Source organism: Thalassophryne amazonica, chromosome 6 (genome assembly GCF_902500255.1).
Source record: "Thalassophryne amazonica chromosome 6, fThaAma1.1, whole genome shotgun sequence".
Taxonomy (NCBI): domain Eukaryota; kingdom Metazoa; phylum Chordata; class Actinopteri; order Batrachoidiformes; family Batrachoididae; genus Thalassophryne; species Thalassophryne amazonica.
In genome coordinates, this window is record NC_047108.1 from 90014827 (window position 1) to 90038540 (window position 23714).

A 23714-nucleotide genomic window follows, 5' to 3' on the forward strand; every position below is an offset into this window, starting at 1 on the left:
GTAGTAAAATGTAGCAAGTATTTGTACCAAAGCAGCATTTGCCAGCGGGAGATATTGTGCTGCCACCTTTTGTACTTTTGTTATTTTGTGATCCACTGAGTGTATATTACATTACTTTGAAGTCTTAGAGCTTTCAAATTTCTTTTGATCAATCAATCAGTTGTATTTATATAGCGCCAAATCACAACAAACAGTTGCCCCAAGGCGCTTTATATTGTAAGGCAAGGCCATACAATAATTACGTAAAAACCCCAACGGTCAAAACGACCCCCTGTGAGCAAGCACTTGGCGACAGTGGGAAGGAAAACTCCCTTTAACAGGAAGAAACCTCCAGCGGAACCAGGCTCAGGGAGGGGCAGTCTTCTGCTGGGACTGGTTGGGGCTGAGGGAGAGAACCAGAAAAAGACATGCTGTGGAGGGGAGCAGAGATCAATCACTAATGATTAAATGCAGAGTGGTGCATACAGAGCAAAAGAGAAAGAAACACTCAGTGCATCATGGGAACCCCCCAGCAGTCTAAGTCTATAGCAGCATAACTAAGGGATGGTTCAGGGGTCACCTGATCCAGCCCTAACTATAAGCTTTAGCAAAAAGGAAAGTTTTAAGCCTAATCTTAAAAATAGAGAGGGTGTCTGTCTCCCTGATCTGAATTGGGAGCTGGTTCCACAGGAGAGGAGTCTGAAAGCTGAAGGCTCTGCCTCCCATTCTACTCTTACAAACCCTAGGAACTACACGTAAGCCTGCAGTCTGAGAGCGAAGCGCTCTATTGGGGTGATATGGTACTATGAGGTCCCTAAGATAAGATGGGACCTGATTATTGATGCACTGTTTCTTTTTATTCACCTCTTTTTGCTCTGTATGCACCACTCTGCATTTAATCATTAGTATTGATCTCTGCTCCCCTCCACAGCATGTCTTTTTCCTGGTTCTCTCCCTCAGCCCCAACCAGTCCCAGCAGAAGACTGCCCCTCCCTGAGCCTGGTTCTGCTGGAGGTTTCTTCCTGTTAAAAGGGAGTTTTTCCTTCCCACTGTCGCCAAGTGCTGCTCATAGGGGGTCGTTTTGACCGTTGGGGTTTTTCTGTAATTATTGTATGGCTTTTGCCTTACAATATAAAGCGCCTTGGGGCAACTGTTTGTTGTGATTTGGCGCTATATAAATTAAATTGATTTGATTTGATTTTGATTATTGAAAACCTTATAAGTAAGAAGAAGAATTTTAAATTCTATTCTAGAATTAACAGGAAGCCAATGAAGAGAGGCCAATATGGGTGAGATATGCTCTCTCCTTCTAGTCCCCGTTAGTACTCTAGCTGCAGCATTTTGAATTAACTGAAGGCTTTTCAGGGAACTTTTAGGACAACCTGATAATAATGAATTACAATAGTCCAGCCTAGAGGAAATAAATGCATGAATTAGTTTTTCAGCATCACTCTGAGACAAGACCTTTCTAATTTTAGAGATATTGCGTAAATGCAAAAAAGCAGTCCTACATAATTGTTTAATATGCGCTTTGAATGACATATCCTGATCAAAAATGACTCCAAGATTTCTCACAGTATTACTAGAGGTCAGGGTAATGCCATCCAGAGTAAGGATCTGGTTAGACACCATGTTTCTAAGATTTGTGGGGCCAAGTACAATAACTTCAGTTTTATCTGAGTTTAAAAGCAAGAAATTAGAGGTCATCCATGTCTTTATGTCTGTAAGACAATCCTGCAGTTTAGCTAATTGGTGTGTGTCTCTGTCTTCATGGATAGATAAAGCTGGGTATCATCTGCGTAACAATGAAAATTTAAGCAATGCCGTCTAATAATACTGCCTAAGGGAAGCATGTATAAAGTGAATAAAATTGGTCCTAGCACAGGACCTTGTGGAACTCCATAATTAACCTTAGTCTGTGAAGAAGATTCCCCATTTACATGAACAAATTGTAATCTATTAGATAAATATGATTCAAACCACCGCAGCACAGTGCCTTAATACCTATGGCATGCTCTAATCTCTGTAATAACATTTTATGGTCAACAGTATCAAAAGCAGCACTGAGGTCTAACAGAACAAGCACAGAGATGAGTCCACTGTCTGAGGCCATAAGAAGATCATTTGTAACCTTCACTAATGCTGTTTCTGTACTATGATGAATTCTAAAACCTGACTGAAACTCTTCAAATAGACCATTCCTCTGCAGATGATCAGTTAGCTGTTTTACAACTACCCTTTTAAGAATTTTTGAGAGAAAAGGAAGGTTGGAGATTGGCCTATAATTAGCTAAGATAGCTGGGTCAAGTGATGGCTTTTTAAGTAATGGTTTAATTACTGCCACCTTAAAAGCCTGTGGTACATAGCCAACTAATAAAGATAGATTGATCATATTTAAGATCGAAGCATTAAATAATGGTAGGGCTTCCTTGAGCAGCCTGGTAGGAATGGGGTCTAATAGACATGTTGATGGTTTGGATGAAGTAACTAATGAAAATAACTCAGACAGAACAATCTGAGAGAAAGAGTCTAACCAAATACCGGCATCACTGAAAGCAGCCAAAGATAATGATACCTCTTTGGGATGGTTATGAGTAATTTTTTCTCTAATAGTTAAAATTTTTTAGCAAAGAAAGTCATGAAGTCATTACTAGTTAAAGTTAAAGGAATACTCAGCTCAATAGAGCTCTAACTCTTTGTCAGCCTGGCTACAGTGCTGAAAAGAAACCTGGGGTTGTTCTTATTTTCTTCAATTAGTGATGAGTAGTAAGATGTCCTAGCTTTACGGAGGGCTTTTTTATCACTACTTGCTTTTTCTTTATTCTGCCTCCCCACCCCCCAAGGTGTATGTCGTTGAGCCTGTGGCAATGGACTTCACTCCTTGTCCAGTAGAGGCCAGGGTGGGATTGATTTTGGAGTTGCCCCTCAGGATCTTTGGTCTGCTGGGAGAGGTGGAGAAAGAGCGAGTCATGTTGAGTGATTGCTCCCACTTTGACCTGCAGGTTGAGCACGAGAACCATGGTGTCTTTGAACTGCTGAAAGGTATGTTCGGGTGATTATAATTTCACAACTCTTAAGAAAAAAAAAAAGTGAGTTTTTAATTACGTCAGGGTTTACCACCTTCGGCAGTTTTATTTGGAACCACATCCATTATTGGTAACTTGTAATTGCTTTTTGATTGAAGCACTGTGGAACCAGGATGAAAAAAGCCTAATGTCATGGAAAGAGTCATATTACATATTGCATAAGCATACTGGTGGACAGGTTTTGCAGTTTCCATTGTTGTCTCATCAACCAAGAACACATGCACACACTTGTGTGTGTGTGCCTGCCTTGTCACACCAAATACAAGATGTGCCAGATGACACACGTTGCAATTAATACAGGAGAATGACATGGCTGTTGAAATGTTGAGTCAGAAAGTTTTTAAATTTGTCAGTGTTCTTTCCGCTTTTCTTTGTTGAAATGAAAGCTTTGGACGTTTTTCTGGTAGTATGAATGGGCTGTTAATTGAAGGAAAATGTGCTTATTTTATGCCAGAGCAGGTTATAGTAGACACCCCTGACTGCAGAATTGCTTGGTGGCATGCCAATGTGTTATTTAATTTTCCAGATGGCATTAAAGACTGAAGATGTAATGCTGTGAGATACAACCCCAAATTAGAAACATTTGGGATGGTGTGTAAAATGCAAATACATAAAAAAAATCACACACATACAGTGGTCAACTTCATTTAATTTGTTTATATGCATCTATTCCTACATTCCAAAAAAAAAAAAAAGTCAAGACGCTAAAGCATCATCCTCTTTGTAATGTTGAGCTTTCTCCTCACAACACTTAAGATGTTTGGCATTGATGATACCAGATGATGAAGTGTTTTAGGTGTTATTTTGTCCCATTTTTCCTGCAAACACATCTTATGATGTGCAACAGTACTGGGTGTCATCATTCTTTGCTCTAAATTCTCCACACACTCTATTGGGGACAGGTCAGGACTGCAGACAGGCCAGTCTAGTTCTCTTGCTGTTGTATTCTGCAGCTTTGTTTTCGTAATGTGTGCAGAATGTGGTTTTGCATTGTCTTGCTCAAACGTGTCTGGACAGCTCTAGAAAACATGTCACCTAGAGAGGTGATGGTCTAGTAGTTAAATGTTGGGCTTCAGACCAGTGGAGCCTTGGTTCAAATCCCAGCCTGACCGGAAAATCACGAAGGGTCCTTAGGCAAGGTCCTTAATCCCCAAGTTGCTCCCGGTGTGTAGTGAGCACCTTGCATGGCAGCACCCTGACATCGGTGTTTGTGTGAATGGGTGAATGTGAGGCATAATTGTAAAGTGCTTTGAGTGTCTGATGCAGATGGAAAAGCGCTATATAAATGCAGTCCGTTTACCATTTATCTGAATGTGGAATATATCCAGCAAATATGAAGGCAGCATGTTTTGCTCTAATACACAATGTACTGTTTTGCATTACTGCTGTTGTCACAGAAGTGTAAATTACCTTTACCAAGGGCATTGACTCAACCCCATACCATGACACAACCTGGGTTTTGAACTTGTTGCTGATAACATTCTGAATGGTCAGTTTTGTTTTTGGTATGGAGCACACAGCCTCCCTTTCTTCCAATGCACCCCCCCCCCCCCCCCAAAAAAAAAAAAATAATTGGATTTCTGGTCTGTCTGTGCACAATACACACTTCTGCTGTGTGACTGCACACTTGCCCTTTAAGCACTGATATACATCCAGAGACCTTGATTTATTTCATGATACTGTACACTGTAGAAGGAAAAATATGCAAATCCCTTCTGACCTTTCTTTGAGATGCATTGTTCTAAATATTTCAATTTTCTCAGATGTTTGGTGATAAACTGAAGATCTTTTTTAATGCATTGCAGGCCTTAAATGCAGGAATATTGTATTAACAAATGAAATGAAGTTGAACACACAAAACAAAAAATGTCCTTAGTTCATACTGCCTGCAATAAAATATAATTCTAAATCATGCAGCATAGGATTTCTACATCAAGACCTGATTGCCTCTTGGGTTAGCCGATTCCACTGCTCTTCAACCATGTACCATAAAGGTGCATGGATGTTGCAGGTTGTCATCGCAGCAACAGCACAGATTTCACTTTCTTGTCCTCAGTGTCATTTGGTTGAGTCTTTGGTTGCAATGAAATCTTGTTACCTCTTAGATGCGGGAAGAGACTACTATCTATCCCCTCTCTGGGCAGTTCACCATGAATCATTTTAGCCCTGTGAGGTATTTTAATGTTTGCACAATTTACATGTTTTGAGAATCTTTCATTATTGAGTAGAACAGGATGTAAATACCTTCTGTGAACAGTGTTTGATATTATCCTGGGCTGTTATCCTGGGGTCATACAGTGTGACTTGTTATTATCTGCCTGTTGATTCAGGGAGGCTGGCCCCAGGCCAGGACCGCTGCAGTGGAGTGAGAGCCAAGGCTCTGGCTCCAGGGTACACAGTCCTTTTGGTCAGCTACACCCATGGCAACATCCATCTCAGTGCTAAGATCACCATTGCTGCCTATCTGCCTCTCAGAGTGAGTCTACGTGGGATCTTCTTCTATGCTTTCAGAGTTTGTTTATGGCAGAAGAGCAGATCCAGGCTGCAGTAATCTTGAATTGAATGTTTTTTTTGTTGTTTTTTGGGGGGGTTTTTTGTGTTCATTCTGCCACCCAAATAACCAACTATTAGTAAACTCTAAGGCAGTGGTGTCCAAAGTCTTCCAGAAAGGGCCAACAGGGTGCAGGTTTTTTGCAGCCTCCGACTCCAGCAGGTGATTTCACTGATGAACTCATCCCATCTGCTCAAAATGATGTTAATCAGTGAAATCACCTGCTGGAGTCAGTGGCTGCAAAGAAAACCTGCACCCTCTTGGCCCATTCTGGAATACTTTGGATATCACTGCTCTAAGTTAAAAGTTGACTTTTATGGGGTTGCTGATAGGTTAGGTCCATAAGTATTTGGATAATGATACGATTTTTGCTTCTGTACACCACAATGGAGTTTAAACAACACAATCCAGATCAGAGTGCAACAAATATCTCATTAACCATTGAGGAATTGCAGCCAGTTTTATACATAGTCGCTTTTTTAGAGGCCACAAATACTTGGGTAAGCTAAATGTAAGGATTCTTTTTCTTCATCACTTTTTTAGCCAATTTTCTTTGGGCAAGATGGGGAATGGACACATGAACATTTCCAAATTTGTGTGTGTGTGTATATGTATATGTGTGTGTGTATATGTATATATATATATATATATATATATATATATATATATATATACACACAACCCCTGGCAAAAATTATGGAATCACCGGCTTCGGAGGATGTTCATTCAGTTGTTTAATTTTGTAGAAAAAAAGCAGATCACAGACATGACACAAAATTTTAAGAAACACTATAAGAAATCAGGAAAAAAAAATTGTGGCAGGCAGTAACGGTTACTTTTTTAGACCAAGCAGAGGGAAAAAAATATGGAATCACTCAATTCTGAGGAAAAAATTATGGAATCATGAAAAACAAAAGAACGCTCCAACACATCACTAGTATTTTGTTGCACCACCTCTGGCTTTTATAACAGCTTGCAGTTTCTGAGGCATGGACTTAATGAGTGACAAACAGTGCTCTTCATCAATCTGGCTCCAACTTTCTCTGATTGCTGTTGCCAGATCAGCTTTGCAGGTTGGAGCCTTGTCATGGACCATTTTCTTCAACTTCCACCAAAGATTTTCAATTGGATTAAGATCTGGACTATTTGCAGGCCATGACATTGACCCTATGTGTCTTTTTGCAAGGAATGTTTCACAGTTTTTGCTGTATGGCAAGATGCATTATCATCTTGAAAATTGATTGATTATTTCATCATCCCCAAACATGGGATAAGAAAAGTGTCCAAAATATCAACGTAAACTTGTGCATTTATTGATGATGTAATGACAGCCATCTCCCCAGTGCCTTTACCTGACATGCAGCCCCATATCATCACCAAACAAAAGTTCCAGCATCATCACCTTGCCCAATGCAGATTCGAGATTTATCACTGAATATGACTTTCATCCAGTCATCCACAGTCCACGATTGCTTTTCCTTAGTTCATTGTAACCTTGTTTTTTTTTCTGTTTAGGTGTTAATGATGGCTTTCGTTTAGCTTTTCTATATGTAAATCCAATTTCCTTTAGGCGGTTTCTTACAGTTCTGGAGTCACAGACGTTGACTCCAGTTTCCTCCCATTCGTTCCTCATTTGTTTTGTTGTGCATTTTCGATTTTTGAGACATATTGCTTTAAGTTTTCTGTCTTGACGCTTTGATGTCTTCCTTGGTCTACCAGTATGTTTGCCTTTAACAACCTTCCCATGTTGTTTGTATTTGGTCCAGAGTTTAGACACAGCTGACTGTGAACAACCAACATCTTTTGCAACATTGAGTGATGATTTACCCTCTTTTAAGAGTTTGATAATCCTCTCCTTTGTTTCAATTGACATCTCTCGTGTTGGAGCCACGATACATGTCAGTCCACTTGGTGCAACAGCTCTCCAAGGTGTGATCGCTCCTTTTTAGATGCAGACTAACGAGCAGATCTTATTTGATGCAGGTGTTAGTTTTGTGGATGAAAATTTACAGGGTGATTCCATAATTTGTTCCTCAGAATTGAGTGAGTCCATATTTTTTTTCCCTCTGCTTGGTCTAAAAAAGTAACCGTTACTGCCTGCCACAATTTTTTTTTCCTGATTTCTTATAGTGTCATGTCTGTGATCTGCTTTTTTCTACAAAATTAAACAACTGAATGAACATCCTCCGAGGCCGGTGAGTCCATAATTTTTGCCAGGGGTTGTATATATAGTGTGCTCGTGTGTGTTTATATATATTAATTTTCTCTAAACATTAGAGTGGCAAAGCTGACACAAATTGTGCACTTTAAATTATTAGTTGAAGTTCTCTCTGTCAATGTTGAAATTGTTCCGGACACTTTTGAAGCCTGAACTTCTGTTATTATATTTTAGTCTCCAAACTCTGTTGACTTTAATGTTTTAAAAACATTGCATAGCAAAAGCAAATTGCATGAACTCACGATTTACTTATTTACTTATCATAACATAATCTTCTGTGACAGGCAGTTGATCCTGTGTCTGTGACTTTGGTGACTCTGGGATCATCTAAAGACATGTTGTTCGAGGGTGGTCCAAGGCCTTGGATTTTAGAACCATCAAAGTTCATCTGTAATTTGAGTGCTGAGGATGAGGGCAGTGTGAGCCTTACTCTGACCAGTCCTTCATCACACAACTATAACCAACATTGGGTCAAAGCAACCTGCAGGGCCCTGGGGGAGCAGGTAGGACCAACAGAGATCAGGTTGTATTTAATTGACTTTGACATGAGGTGCTTATAAAAATCTATTTTTAACTTTTATCCATGAATCTTGAATAAGAACACAAATTCCAAACTGTAGGTTTATAATATGTTTGTAGTTATTTATATTCAGGGGTACACATAAATGGTACTTATGGTGCTTGTGTGTGCTTAAAAATCATGGATGCACAGGAGAGGGAAACACTTCCTACAATCTGTCATTGCTTTCCTCTTATGACGCGCTTCCCTTGTGTTTTCTGTTGCGCATCATTTATTTTTAGCATGCAGAAGCACCATGAGCACCACTTATGTGCATGTCTGTTTATATTACTGCTGTGATCTGTACCTGACACATCTCTTCAGAACTGCAGTATATAAACATATACACAGAGTACAATTTGTACTCATTTGTCATTTTACTTGAGTTGTCAATATTGTATCTTCTTCAGGTGTTGGAGGTGTTGGTGGGGAACAAGGCCAGTCTCACAAATCCTTATCCTGCCGTGGATCATGCGGTCGTTAAGTTTGTATGTGCTCCTCCATCGCGCCTAACTCTGGTCCCAGTGTACACCAGCCCACAACTGGACTTAACCTGCCCACTGCTCCAGCAGAGCAAACAAGTGGTATGTTTCAATGTGTTCTGCTTGTAAGGTTGCCATGTTTTCCCTTCCTGTTAGCTGTGTTACTTGTTCTTTTAAACAGTATTTCTTTTATTCAATTTTTGTATTACTTTCCTGGCTGTGTCCTACAGCCTAACCGATATATCAGCTGGCCCATAGTATAGCCGATATTAGTCTTTCAAGAACATGTCAGCATTGCCGTTTTATTTTGATTTATTTATTTATTTTTCTGATATGCAAACCTCTAAAGATACAATGTAGCAAAACACTTTGGCTGTTTTAATATGGTGTCATTACACAATTTGTCCAGCATAGGATGTACAATTGTGTACAGTGCTGTCAAGCATGGCTGGAACCCCCATCACACCTTGGTCACATTTGCTACAGGAAACAGGCACAGTGACCAGCTGCCATTTATTTTCAATCAGAGTGGGCATTTTACAGCAGCAACTGGTCCCTATGCCCTCAACTAGGGTGGGCCAAAAGACACAAGAAGTATATTTTAAGTAAATGTTGAGCAATGTGACACAGCGACTGTCCATCCAAGTGAAGGCATCTTGAAGTATGTTGGTTGCCCAAACAAAATAATCCAAGATGCCACAACACACTCCCAGACGGCTGTTTTTCTATATAAATTTGTTTGGTCCCAGCCCCCCCCAATTATACTTTGTAAAAGGTTAGCAAGAAATAAACACTTCTATACATCTGTATTGGTTTCTCTTTGTTTGTTTATATATATATATATATATATATATATATATATATATATATATATATAGATCCTAATTTAGATAATTATTAAATTAATTAATCTTGTGAACTCTTTTCCAGGTGCCAGTTTCAAATTACCGTGATCCCATTTTGGACCTTGCTGCTTTTGATCGAGAAGGAAGAAAGTTTGACAACTTCAGTTCTCTGAGCATACTGTGGGAATCGTCCAAAGTGACTCTGGCTAGTATTGAGCCCACGATGCCCATGGAGTTTGAGCTGCTTGAAGATGGAAACAAACAGATGAAGCTTCACGGTAAAGTACTAGTGTGACTATGTTCAAACTTTTGTCTTAGTTTTTTTTTTTTGTGTGTGTAGTTTACAATGGTTTATTTGCTTGCTTTCTTGTTTATGTAGACATTTATTAAAGTCATGTTTTGAAGAAAGAGGAAGCTCTGGCAGAATTCAGTAGATGCGATCAAGTCTGATAACTGGCTTCTGAGAGAGACTTCATGATGCCCATCACTGGGATTTTTCTGTTAAATATCTTACAACTTACCATTTCTTCTGATTATCAATTACGCCTAAAAAATGAGTTATTACGTCCGCCAAGGATGTAATAAAAACATCGGTGTTTATTCATTTGTCTGTCTGTTGGCCATCATTACATCAAAACTACAACCCCTGGCAATAATTATGGAATCACCGGCCTCGGAGGATGTTCATTCAGTTGTTTAATTTTGTAGAAAAAAAGCAGATCACAGACATGACACAAAACTAAAGTCATTTCAAATGGCACTTTCTGGCTTCAAGAAACACTATAAGAAATCAGGAAAAATAATTGTGGCAGTCAGTAACTCTTAAGAGGGTAAATCATCACGCAATGTTGGAAAATATGTTGATTGTTCACACTCAGCTGTGTCTAAACTCTGGACCAAATACGAACAACATGGGAAGGTTGTTAAAGGCAAACATACTGGTAGACCAAGGAAGACATCAAAGCATCAAGATAGAAAACTTAAAGCAATATGTCTCAAAAATCGAAAATGCACAACAAAACAAATGAGGAATGAATGGGAGGAAACTGGAGTCAACGTCTGTGACCGAACTGTAAAAAAACCGCCTAAAGGAAATGGGATTTACATACAGAAAAGCTAAACGAAAGCCATCATTAACACCTAAACAGACAAAAACAAGGTTACAATGGGCTAAGGAAACGCAATCGTGGACTGTGGATGACTGGATGAAAGTCATATTCAGTGATGAATCTCAAATCTGCATTGGGCAAGGTGATGATGCTGGAACTTTTGTTTGGTGCCGTTCCAATGAGATTTATAAAGATGACTTCCTGAAGAGAACATGTAAATTTCCACAGTCATTGATGATATGGGGCTGCATGTCAGGTAAAGGCACTGGGAAGATGGCTGTCATTACATCATCAGTAAATGCACAAGTTTACGTTGATATTTTGGACACTTTTCTTATCCCATCAATTGAAAGGATGTTTGGGGATGATGAAATCATTTTTCAAGATGATAATGCATCTTGCCATAGAGCAAAAACTGTGAAAACATTCCTTGCAAAAAGACACATAGGGTCAATGTCATGGCCTGCAAATAGTCCGGATCTTAATCCAATTGAAAATCTTTGGTGGAAGTTGAAGAAAATGGTCCATGACAAGGCTCCACCCTGCAAAGCTGATCTGGCAACAGCAATCAGAGAAAGTTGGAGCCAGATTGATGAAGAGTACTGTTTGTCACTCATTAAGTCCATGCCTCAGAGACTGCAAGCTGTTATAAAAGCCAGAGGTGGTGCAACAAAATACTAGTGATGTGTTGGAGCGTTCTTTTGTTTTTCATGATTCCATAATTTTTTCCTCAGAATTGAGTGATTCCATATTTTTTTCCCTCTGCTTGGTCTAAAAAAGTAACCGTTACTGACTGCCACAATTTTTTTCCTGATTTCTTATAGTGTTTCTTGAAGCCAGAAAGTTGCCATTTGAAATGACTTTAGTTTTGTGTCATGTCTGTGATCTGCTTTTTTTCTACAAAATTAAACAACTGAATGAACATCCTCCAAGGCCGGTTATTCCATAATTTTTGCCAGGGGTTGTACTGCACAGCATTTGAACCACAGATTAGGCCAGATTAGGTGATTAGGCAATGGAAGACTCCGGATTCTGGATCAAGTTTCACTTTATGTAGAATTACATCAAAGCTACTTCACAGATTCTCACCAGATTTGCACCACAGATAGATATTAGAGCATGAAAGACTCCACTGAATTTTGGAGGTGATCCAGATCTGGATTGGTGGATGTCAGAAATCTCTGATTGCTCTTGTTTATATAGTCATTTATTTCTGTCATTGTGGCAGGACGTCGGAAAGTTCTTGTCCATCATCAGACTGGAATTGCTGCCATCATAGTCACTGCTGCCGGTTACCGGGATCTGCATCTTCGTGCAGCGAAGGTTCTTCGATCAGTGAGTGAAAGTTTTGGTTTATTATTTTATTTCTTGAAATTGCACTCAAATGGTACATATCTTCTCTGCAGTGTAATGGATGTCAAAAGGATGTATATCCCCCTTCTACAAAGAAGAAATTCTGACAGTTCAAACTCTAACTGCAATATTTTTGGAGCTTGAGATAATTTTGTCAAGTGACATTTAAACACATAGCTCCAGTTGTAGGTAGCGTGTTTTTGCTCCATCAAGCTAATCAAGCTGACATGGTACTTTTGTGTGTGTCCTAATCAGTCTATATTAATTATTAATCATGGATGGAGCTGGTGTGCAGAAACCTACTGCTCTCTCGGTGAGGTAGCTGTTGAGACTAACTGCTTTGATAGTGTTGGAGCTTGTTTGTTGTGACCCCGCACCATCCAAACCTCATGAAGCCCCCAAGAGGAAAGCAGTTCCACAAGTCTTTGATATCCTCATCAATGAAGTTTTCAGGAAACTGTGCCATCATTTGATAGTAGAAATCTGCATGTTGTCAGTATAATGAATAGCAAGACTCAAGCACGGCTCTGCTGTGCAGCTAGATCATGTCAGAAGGGAGGAAATAGTATTTGCTTTTTTTTTTTTTAGCGGTGCTTCCAATTTCCCCTCCCATTATGTGCCCAGCTGAGGCAGTACAGTGTTTGGAGAAAAAGTTAATCAAAGAACATTATAACTGCAGGTATAGGGTAGGAAAACATGTACCTGCATTGTAAGCTTAGTAATTACAGTTGCTTTCATTAGTTGTTTAAATTGAGGTCTTTTTGTTTTGCTGAAAAGCACAGTCCATTGTTACTCACCAGCAGAAATCATTATTTTACACTTTTAGCCTGTATTTTGTTGACTTGACATAGCTTACTGTGATTGCTGTTCAGGATGGGTGAAGACCATTTGCCTTGAACAGAACTCTGATTGTGGTTTGAATGTGCAAACATTTTGCCTGACATAAAACACTGTTGACAACCTCATCACAAAATAATTGCCATTGCGATAATTCTGAATCAAGTGGAGGGGGGTGTGGAGGAATTACTATAATAATCCAGCTCAGATTTTATAGACTGGGAAGGGTCAGATGATTGCCCAAATCATATTTGATTGGATAGAATGACACATTACCCTTATCTCCACTTGGAAGGCATGTCACCAAAAAAATTCTCAATCATTTACGAGAGAGTGTGAATACAAGAAAGACGTTTTAACAAAAAAAACAGCACATTTGATAGGAGCCAATAAATCACTGCACTGAACATTTGTACATCACAAGTATGACCACTAGATGAGAACTTCAAGTGTATTATTATTATTATTTTATTTATTTATTTTTAACCCCATTCAGATGGGGTTAGTTTTGCACGGGGGACTGGGGTAATGTAATTCTACCACAGCACATCTAATATTTGTGGATAGTTCACTCAGTAAGCTTAAAGTTTTGTATAATTGACAGAGATGGGAATATCTGGTGGTTTAGCACCAGGTAGTTCCTTGAATTGAATTAAAATGTAAATAAAGTTGTTCAGATGTGTCCATAATTGATATGTTTATACACTTAGTAATGCTTACACAAATTTAATTAAAATTAATATATAACCGAGTGTCAGTCTGTGTGGGCATTTGCTCCTCTCCACTGCCAGAAAAGTAGTGCACCAGACCCTCTACAGACTCCCTGCAGGTGGTGAGTCCACATAGAGATGACATAATGTTTCTCAGGGTGAGCCCGACTTAGTCCCATGGTCATAGACCCGGCCACCAGGCACTCACCTGTGATCTCCATCCCCCTCCCCCAAGGACTGGCACCAGGAGAAGGCCCCAGTGTCTCTAATCAGGGAAAGGTGACGCCATGCCTAACTGTGTTAATCATAAAGGGTCATAAAGATCACTTTGTCTATAAATTTTTGTATTAGTAGTATATGCAAAAAATGTCTTCAAAAGTGGACATTTCCTTTGGGGGGGGCTGTTCCATCCTCTTGCCCTTCTGGTTGTGTCCCTGGCCTGTATTTACTTGTGTAAAGCGCAACCTGATTGACAGTTAAGATTTTATTCATGCTTTTATTTCATTCCATCCTCAGAAAGAGGCTTTGAGCATATTTTGAGAAAAATAGCACTAATTTATATAAAAAATAAATAAATAAACAAACTTACCACAGGTATGTTGCTGTTCTGTTTTTAGCTGTTGTGTTGGTTCTTTGTTAATATAGCCAGATGATATGCAGAGTTTGTGTGTATTTCATCGAAAAACAGCATAAATATGTTTCTAAAACTTGTGCGTTGTTGCAGCGCCACAGCTCTGTGAGACAGCAAGACCATTCAAACTGTTTGAAGCTCCTGTACAAACTGTAGACTAACTGCTCACCTCATCCAGTGCTGACATATTGAAAATATGGCAACAGGAATACCGGTATGCGTACCGAACATTGCTTCCATAATGTTGTCACCCATTATAGGCTCCTATCAGATGCTATATGGAAAATAAAAAACACATGTAAACTAGAGTACGCGCTCGTAGAGCACAAACATCCACCAGCTCTCGTTTCCAATTCCACAAATTTTTACCTTGGATTTAGCTTGGAAAAAATTTAAAGGTCAAAGATCTGTAAGTGGCTTTTCATAAGCTAAAATATAATACAAAATATAGATCAAAAGGATGTTTAAAATCAAATATCCACAACACGGATCACATGCAAATCAAACTTAGTCTATTCATTGAGAGTGCCAGTTCCCACCTCATTGTCACAAATGAGTGACTGTTTCACTTTTGATTGAGACATAATGCAAAGTGTACACCAAATGGGCTTTTCAATATTAAATTCAAATGTCCTCAATCCAAATTAGATCTGGATATACTTTTTGTCAGGCAATGAGTTCCAGTTTGTACCTCATTTTCAAATATGTGAGTGATTGGGGCATGTTTGATTGTTGTTGTTGGTTGGCAGTTTCCTCGCTTGAGAGGATAGTGGGAAGGCCTTTTTTTTTTTTTAGTTTATTTTCTACAAGCCCTCTGGTGGCTGAAAAGTCTGATGCAGGATGCACAAGACCTGTTACACTTGGGGCAAATGAACACTTGAGTAGGCTGGGCTTGTGCTGCTGCCCGCTCTTTCTGTCTTTGACGCTTCTGGCGTGAGGCCTCACTTCTTTCTGCCTCAAACTTCAGGCTGGCGGATTTGATGCTGGAACGCCACCTGAGTCTATCTGTAGCTAGATGCTGCCATGACTGATGCTGAATGCCTGCAAGGGAGAGCTGTTTCTTCAGCTGATCCTTATAGCGCTTTTTGGGGGCCCCTTGGTTTCGTCTCCCTTCCTTGAGCTCGCCAAAGAGAATTAATTTCGGCATGCGTGTATCATCCATCCTGGCTACGTGGCCTGCCCAACGAAGCTGTTGTTTGAGTATAATAGACTCCATGCTGAGCAATTTGGCTCTGGTAAGGATGTCCTCATTTGAGACGTAGTCCTGCCACTTGATCCCGAAGATGTTTCGGAGACAACGCTGATGAAAGCGTTCCAGTAATCTGATCTGCTGGCGATACAGAACCCAGGTTTCAGCTCCATACAGGAGGGTAGGGACCACAATGGCTCTGTAGACCTGCACTTTTGTGGAAAGGCGCAGTGCATGATTCTGCCAGACTTTCTTTGAGAGTCGACCAAAAGAACTGCTAGCCTTGGCAAGGCGACTGTCTAGGTCCTTGGCAACAGATGCGTCCTTTGAGATAACACTACCGAGATACATGAAGTGCTCTACTGCATTCAGGCTGGTACCCTCGATGTTGATTTGGGGTGGGGTATATGCTGTATGGGGGACCGGTTGATATAGCATTTCTGTCTTTCTCAGGCTGATGGTGAGGCCGAAGGCTCTTGCTGCTTCAGCAAAACAGTTGACAATGTGCTACAAGGCTTGCTCCGTATGGGCGATGAGGGCGCAGTCATCTGCGAAGAGCTGCTCCATGATTAGCTGTTCTGTGATCTTAAGGTGGGACAGAAGGCGCCGCAAGTTAAACAGACTTCCGTCGGTTCTGAAGCGGATATAGATGCCGTCTGTCAAGTCTTCTTTGGCCTCACGAAGCATCATGCTGAAGAAGATGGAGAACAGAGTGGGCGCGAGGATGCAACCTTGTTTGACGCCATTTGAGATGGGGAAGCTGCCAGACAGAGTCCCGTTGTACTTCACTTGTCCCATCTGGCCTTCATGCAGCTGGCGGATGATGGTGAGGAGCTTTGGAGGGCAGCCAAGGCGTGCAAGAATCTTCCACAAACCCTCACGACTGACCGTTTCAAAAGCCTTGGTTAGGTCTATGAAGGCTGCATAAAGGGCCATGTTCTGTTCTCTGCACTTCTCCTGGATCTCTCTCAGGACGAAGATCATGTCGGTGGTTCCCCTGTTGGCCCGAAATCCGCACTGACTCTCGGGAGTATTTTCATGTGCTATAGTAGGGGTAAGCCTGTTGAGCAGCACTCGAGCCAAAATCTTACCTGCTATTGAGAGGAGAGTGATGCCCCGGTAATTAGAACAGTCGGACTTGTCGCCCTTGTTCTTGTACAGGGAGACAATGACCGCATCCCGAAGGTTGTGTGGAACCATTTCCTTTTCCCAGAAACTGGAGAAGAGAATCTGAAGCTTGTCGAGGACTGCCTCACCTCCATTTTGGTACACCTCTGCTGGGATGCCATCTATGCCAGGAGACTTCCCTGGATTCAGCTGCGTGGTGGCCTTTCGGATCTCCAAGTGTTTGGGGGGTCATCAAGTTCCCATTTCACCTCCACCTGGGGAATCTTCTCAGTTGATGACTCTTGCACAGTGTGCTTGTTACTGAAGAGGTTTTCAAAGTGTTCTGACCAACGCTGCATAATGGTTTCCTTGTCCGTCAGAAGGGTGGAGCCATCTGAGGAGTGCAGGGGTGCTTGCACTTGATGTGCTGGCCCATGGATGGTCTTAAGGGCTTCATAAAAGGAGCGCATGTCTCCGGCATCGGCATGTTGTTGTGTCTTCTCCGCAAAAGCTAGCCACCAGTCGTTCTGCAGTATGCAGAGCTTGCTTTGCAGTGTGGAGCAGGCATTTCTGTAAGCTGTCTTGGCAGAGTGGTCATCAGTTTAGCTAAAAAAGTCTTGTAGCATGCACGTTTCTTTTCTAGTAGTTCCTGGATCTGTGCATCAGACTCATCAAACCAGTCTTTATTTTTCCTGGCTGAGAAGCCCACTACTTCTGCTGCCGTCTCCTGAAGAATGGTCTTTAATCTCATCCACTGTTGTTCAGGGTCGTCAGGCAGGCCTTCTTCTCCACCCAGTCTCTCCTCTAGTTTGGCCTGGAACTCCATTTTTGTGTCTGTGTCTTGCAGCTTGTGGACTTGTAGCTTCTTAAACTGTGGGCCTTTCTTCTGTCGCGGCTCGTCTTTTTGGTCTTCTCAGGATGTCGTCTTTTAGATAACACAAACTAATTGCAAGTGATATGCTAGAAAGAGGACACAACACTTTAGAATAATTCAGCCTTAAGCAAGATAAAATGCACAGAGTTTTTAAGTTTATTTAAGCCTTCGACACAAAGCTTAGACAAACTGAGTCCTCTAGAGAGACTGAATATGACAACCGCGCTCGTCTATTTATTGGAGACCCGCGGGCATCGCTCCTCCTTCGACTTTTTTATTTATTTCATTCCCAAGACATGGTTTTCTATTGGAAGCGTCCTCTAGTGAACCCTAAGCAGGTGTTAGGCCATTATTTCAATGTGACAAACGCTCCCATTAAAACATGAAGGATTTACAACTGATTTTTTAAAAGACCTTCAGCCACAGGTGCAGCTGGCCTGAGGCCCCCTCCGCACGTGGCCTCAGCCACACGTGCAGCTGGCCTGAGGCCCCCGCACGTGGCCTGCGGGAAAGCACCTAAAAGGCCTTGGAAAGCCCCTGACAGACTAAATGACTAATAGAGCCCTTTTTTTGGGTTGAACACCTGCTAGTTCAACCAGAGGACATACAGTTCGGATCAGGACACTTGATAGTTCATCACAGTTCAAATATGGACCTAAAAATTCTTCTACAGTCCCTCCTCTGGGACTCGAAAGAGTCCCATTACATCAACTATACTCTTGGGTTGTTTACTGACAAGACATCCTCATTTGTGCATTGCAATAAAAAAAGAAAAACACATCACTCGAGTTACTGATAACTCTGGTGCGGATATGAATATCAGTGATACTTCACACGGTAAATATATTGCAGTGCAGGTGAACCTACATACTAAGGCACAAGGTGAGCAATTAGCTGGATTATATCAACACAAGGTGACATTCAAACATTGAGTTTTGGTGTAATTCAAGGCACTTAAAATGGCCACATAAAACAAGTTACATCAACCTCTTAATCATGGCAAAGTAAAGGCTTCACATTGACATCAGTGCAACCAATCATCTTCTGGCATCTATTGACTCACTCAACCAGAGGCTCCAACCCATTATACTTGGTTCTACATATTATTTTGTTAAAGCGTCACACATTTATTATTTAAATGCATCAAATAACCCCTACGTTACCACTATTTAGTCAACCAATCAAGAAACTATTCTAAGGTTAGCGCAGCTATGTCTAGTTAAATGATAAACACAATAAATGGTTTCCCTTCATGTCCGTCCTTAAGTCATTTGCCTTAGTCAATCGTATAATGGTTTTCATTATAGGCCATTTCTCAACATTCTCCACTTTGTTTTTCTTCTTTTTCAGCTTGTTTTCTAATGCCCGTTTTGGCCAGACACCAAATTTAGGCAATGCATGTCTCTTGAGGCATGCTATAATTTAAGAAAAAAGGGGTCCCTATGGTGCATCTTTACTACTAAATCTACAAACACGCCGTGTAAGGGTCCCCTTTTTATAACTTTGCAATGTGATATCTATGTGTATGCATTTAGCTTTATCTGTGTTACGCAGATGATGGTAAGGACAGACATTTACCCAACCTTCGTTACTAACATATATCCTTCTTTGTTTTTATTTACACTCGATTTCTGAAACCAGTCCGCAATTCAAACTCAAGAACCAAGATCATAGTCCGTGTTCAGTGCCATTACGTCAGTCCGCGCTCCTCAGCATTTACTCAGCATCTGAAGTTTTGGGAGAAGTTGGGGAACATGGGGAGGTTGGCCTTTCAGGGGTAGTGGGGGAAGGATCAGGAATTCTGGCTTTCAGACAGTCGTGCAGTTCTCTGATGGATCTTTCCAGCTCCTTGTGCTGCTTGGCCAGGTTGTACAGGGCCCCCAGAGAATTCTTGCCCACATTCAGGGTGGTGGTGGCCAGCCCTAGCTGTTCCCTTTCCATATGCTCCATCATGCAGGCTAGCATGTCCATACTAGACTGAAGACCACACAGTTGAGTATGGAGGCCCTCCTGAGCACAAGAGATGTTGGCATTGTCACGGTGTATCCTGAACAGGTATGCAGCTGTCTGACTTAGTTGTGGCATGATTTCCTCAAATAGCTCATGGGGAATGTGATTTGTGAGGGGCAGGAGCTGCTCCAAGGTTTTTGGAACAGACTCTTGTGGAAGACGAAGCTCTCGAACCAAGATTGCCATGTCCTGTGGGGTGACCATGACCAGATTAAGGTTGTGCAGTCCAGGGGACAGGAAGTACAAGGGGGAAGGCATTTCGTGTGTGGGGGGAGTATTGTTGATGTCGCACAGGCAAGTGGGTGGGACACTCTGGGCATTTAGCAGCCTGTACAAAGCTCCCCTCTGTCCTGGTGGGTGAGTTCGGCTAAGGTCTACCCCTGCTGATCCTCCTCCAGAGGTACTGGGCTGATCAGAATATCTCTCCTGCCTTTGGGGTGGAAAGCTGGGGACAGGTCCTAGCAGTGAATTGGGTCTAGGATGCACTCGGGCGGTTGCTGCATATGGCCGACCTTGGCTGCCTCCCCTGGAGGGTATCGTTGCCACTGGCACATGTGACTGTCTCCATGGCTGTTCCTGAGTCCAAAGGGTCTTTCAGGTGATGGTGGAGTCCTCGGGCCGACTCTTGCTGCAGGCAGATTCTGTGAAGCTGTCATCGCTAGGTGCTGGAACGATGAAGATCCTTCTGTTGCCAACTGGTTTAGCTGCTGGATGGATGGCGGCTGTGGCGACCAATCATGTCTCGACCATCCCTCCTGTATATCCTCTTCTCCGAACAGTTCTGAGAGTCCAATCAGACTTGATAGAGGCAGATCAGGCATAGGTCCCTGATCAGGGGAGTCTGGTCTCTCAGCCATACTCCTGTGTCCTAGTAATATACATTTACGTTCATTATTACAGCTCCATATCATTCTTTCAGATATTGTCTATCCTATCCCTCATTTTTGTGGGTGCATGTGTGTGAATGTAAATGTGCGTGCATGTCTTCTTCCTCGTCTACAATATCACCAAGCACGGTCCATCCCAGTCCTCCCTATCTGGGGTATACGCCACAATATTAGGGAGCTGGGGGCTGTCGGGGAGGATAATTGGTATTTCATCCATTTCCATATATTCTGGTTCTCTGTCTGTTTCGTTTGTGCTTTCTTCTAGGGCTCGGATGGCTAACAGTGGGAGCTGTCCTACTGTGGATGAAATCAATTTATTGACCAGAAATTTTATCAAGGGAATACCACAACATATTACCAGCAAGACCGCCACCCCTGTTAGTGCCAAGATTACACCTATCTGGTATAACCAGTCTTTCCATGATATCCACCCTCTCCTTAGAGTCCCAAACAGTGAAAACAGTGGGCCAATATTCATTCCATTCCCTACAATGTATCCAGAATCATCAGTTTCATTTCTCCCTCCTATGGAGTTACTTAACAGTTCCTGTTGCATCTCCTCAAGTGTGATTAAGAGCTCTGTCAAATTTCCGTCTTCCCCTGTACGCATGGGAATAGCTGTGCAACATTCGGTGGCTTTGATCATAATACAAACTCCTTGTTCATCAGCCATCATCATCTCGATAGCTAATCTATTTTGCATTGTCATTAGCGAGGTGGCGTACAGTTGTTCGGTTAAGGCTCCTACTGCTGCCAATGTCCAGTTCAGGTATCTTTGCTGATTATACCACAAGTAATTAATCCACTGCACCTCCTGGAACCTAGAACGGATTTTTGGAGTAACCCCGAACAGAGCCAATGCCCATCCCCATTTATCCGCATCTTCATCTGCTTTAACTCTGCTACTGTCTATGGCTTCTAACTGTCGGGGTATCCCTTCTGGTATCCCGTTTCTTACTGTGATGTTGTAGTCTGTTTTAAACGTCATTATTCCTCTTTTCTTACGAAGTTTCTGTGGCATGGGTTGTATTGAATTCGGCATTTCAATTACTGTTATTGCTCCTGTGAGCATCACAGGAGCACAAAGGCCCTTCCAATTAGGGGACAGCGATGACAGGAGTTTCCTTCTTTGTCCGCATATCCAAAAGATGTCAGCTAAGGGTACCGTTCCCTTAGCTAAATTTGGAGTAGATACCCATGAAGCATGGGTGAGATTCAGTCCAATTACCGACCCCCCTGTGGCCGGTACTATTTGTTCACACTGTATGCCTGCTGCTGGCAGGGTGTGACAGACGGTAATGTTCCATGCTGTTTGAGCCGGTTTGTATTCTTGCTGCTTTTGCATACACTGTATGTGGTGTTTTGGCTGGGTCGTCCCTACCTGCCAATCGCTTATGTATTGTGCTACTAAGCCTTTAGCTATACAGAATGGGTGTATCATCCCTTTCTCTATTTTAATCATAGGTGGAACGGTTCCTTCTGTACTTAGGGGCACTGGACAAAGTTTACTGTCGGCAGCATATTTTTCATCACCTACTGCCATTTTCATAACACATTGTGTATAGCATTCTGCTTGGTCTGAGTTATGTTGGGGACTCCTATAACAGTTGTTGATATCAGGTAGGGGTTTAGCCTGAGGTATCACCCCTTTCCGGTGACAGGCTATGCAAGGCTTTTCACTGATCTGCCTAGCCGAAAATTTCAACCATTGGTAAAATAAATTGGTCTTCAACCCTTGTGTGCGGGCTAGGTCTGTACTGGGATCCCATCTCCCTAAGTGACTGCTTGTTTCTAGGCTTCTAATTGTCCTCTTTTTCCTTGGTTTGATTTTTACCCATTTTGTGGCTTCATGTACTGTAACAGTTACGTCTTGCTTGGTTTCCCTGCATCCTCTTTTATCACAAATTACCTCTATGTTGAGTGTTCCCTCCTCTTCACATTTGATGCTAATGGCTTCGCCTAATATGTAATCCCCCAGCTTTCCCTGTATTCCTATGTTCTTGTAGGCTTTTGATTTAATGTATACCAAATTATATGTTTTTCCTGTGTTTAGAATGCCTTGTTTAGCTGCTATTGCGGCCATGGCCACGGCACAGTCCGTTGTATGTTTTGGATGTCTATTTTCTCCCATACTGACCACCAGTAGTATTGTCAATCCCTTGAATAATTCCTTAATCATTGCTCTGATGACTGTTGAGATGTGCTACTAGATGTGCTACTAAGTGAGCCGTCACTAGATGAGCTGTCACTAGGGATGTGTGGTGTATCTGTGCTTTGTCTGGGTTGTACTTCCTGCGGTTCTTCTGTCGGTAAATCTACTGAGTTGCTGTCCGAGTCTGATGTCTCCTGTGGCCTGTCTATCTGTCGGTCTGTATTTCTGTCTGTCTGTTGGCCTACGTCTCCAGTTGTCTCTGAGTCTGCATCTGAGTCTGTCGCTGCTCTATCTGGCAGGGATCCACTACTCTCTGAAGCTGTGCGTCGTCTTTGTTCAATCAATCTCTGTGAGCGCCTTGGCCGGTGTTCGCCTGGCTGCAGGGAGGCGTGGCCTTCCCTCTGTGCTTTTTCTGGCTGCAGGGAGGCGTGGCCGTCCCTCGGTGCTGCTGTAGGGTCTCTGGCTTCTCCTGCTTCCCCCCTTGGCCCGGCGGCTCTGCCAAGACGAGCTTGCCAAGGCCGCAGGGGCGCTGGGCCACCAACCCTACAGCAGTGGTTTAAATGAAACCAAGTGTCCTTACCGTCTACTTTGACTGCTGTACGTGAGGCAAGAATAACTTTAAAAGGACCTTCTCGGCGGGGCCTGTCCCACTTCTTTTTGAACACCTTGACGTAAACCAGATCACCAGGCTGGATGCTCTGATTTTCGAGTGGAATCTCTGCTTCTCTGTCTTCTGTAGCACCTTTGACCTGCAAAAAGATAGTTTTGTGTATTTGGGTTAACTGTCTCAGATAATTATGCCATTCGTCTTGTAGCTGCTCCAGCGATGGTCCTTCGTAGGGTCCTCTCAGGTATGGAATAGGCATCGGCCGACCTGTAAGAGCTTCAAATGGTGTCAAATGGGTTAGTCGGTTAGTTTGTGAGCGCATTGACAATAAAGCAAGCGGCAACGCATCCAGCCAGGTTAGTTTGCCATTGTTGTCTGCTATGATTTTTGCTAGTTTGTTCTTTAAAATGCCATTAGCCCGTTCCACTGCCCCATTTGATTGAGGGTGATAAACACACCCAAACTTCTGTTTGATACCCAATTGTTTGAATGTTTCTTGTGTAACCTTGGCTACAAAAGCCCTACCGT

At 42.1% G+C, this 23714-nt stretch overlaps 1 protein-coding gene across 1 annotated transcript in view; it reads left to right on the forward strand.

The window, feature by feature from the left end:
* Positions 1-23714, forward strand: part of nup210 (nucleoporin 210) — a 178097-nt gene that overhangs the window by 74143 nt on the left and 80240 nt on the right. The window contains 6 exon segments of the mRNA XM_034172768.1: positions 2823-3021; positions 5396-5541; positions 8119-8337; positions 8804-8977; positions 9806-9998; positions 12058-12164. Coding sequence (XP_034028659.1) covers positions 2823-3021; positions 5396-5541; positions 8119-8337; positions 8804-8977; positions 9806-9998; positions 12058-12164 — 1038 coding nt within the window.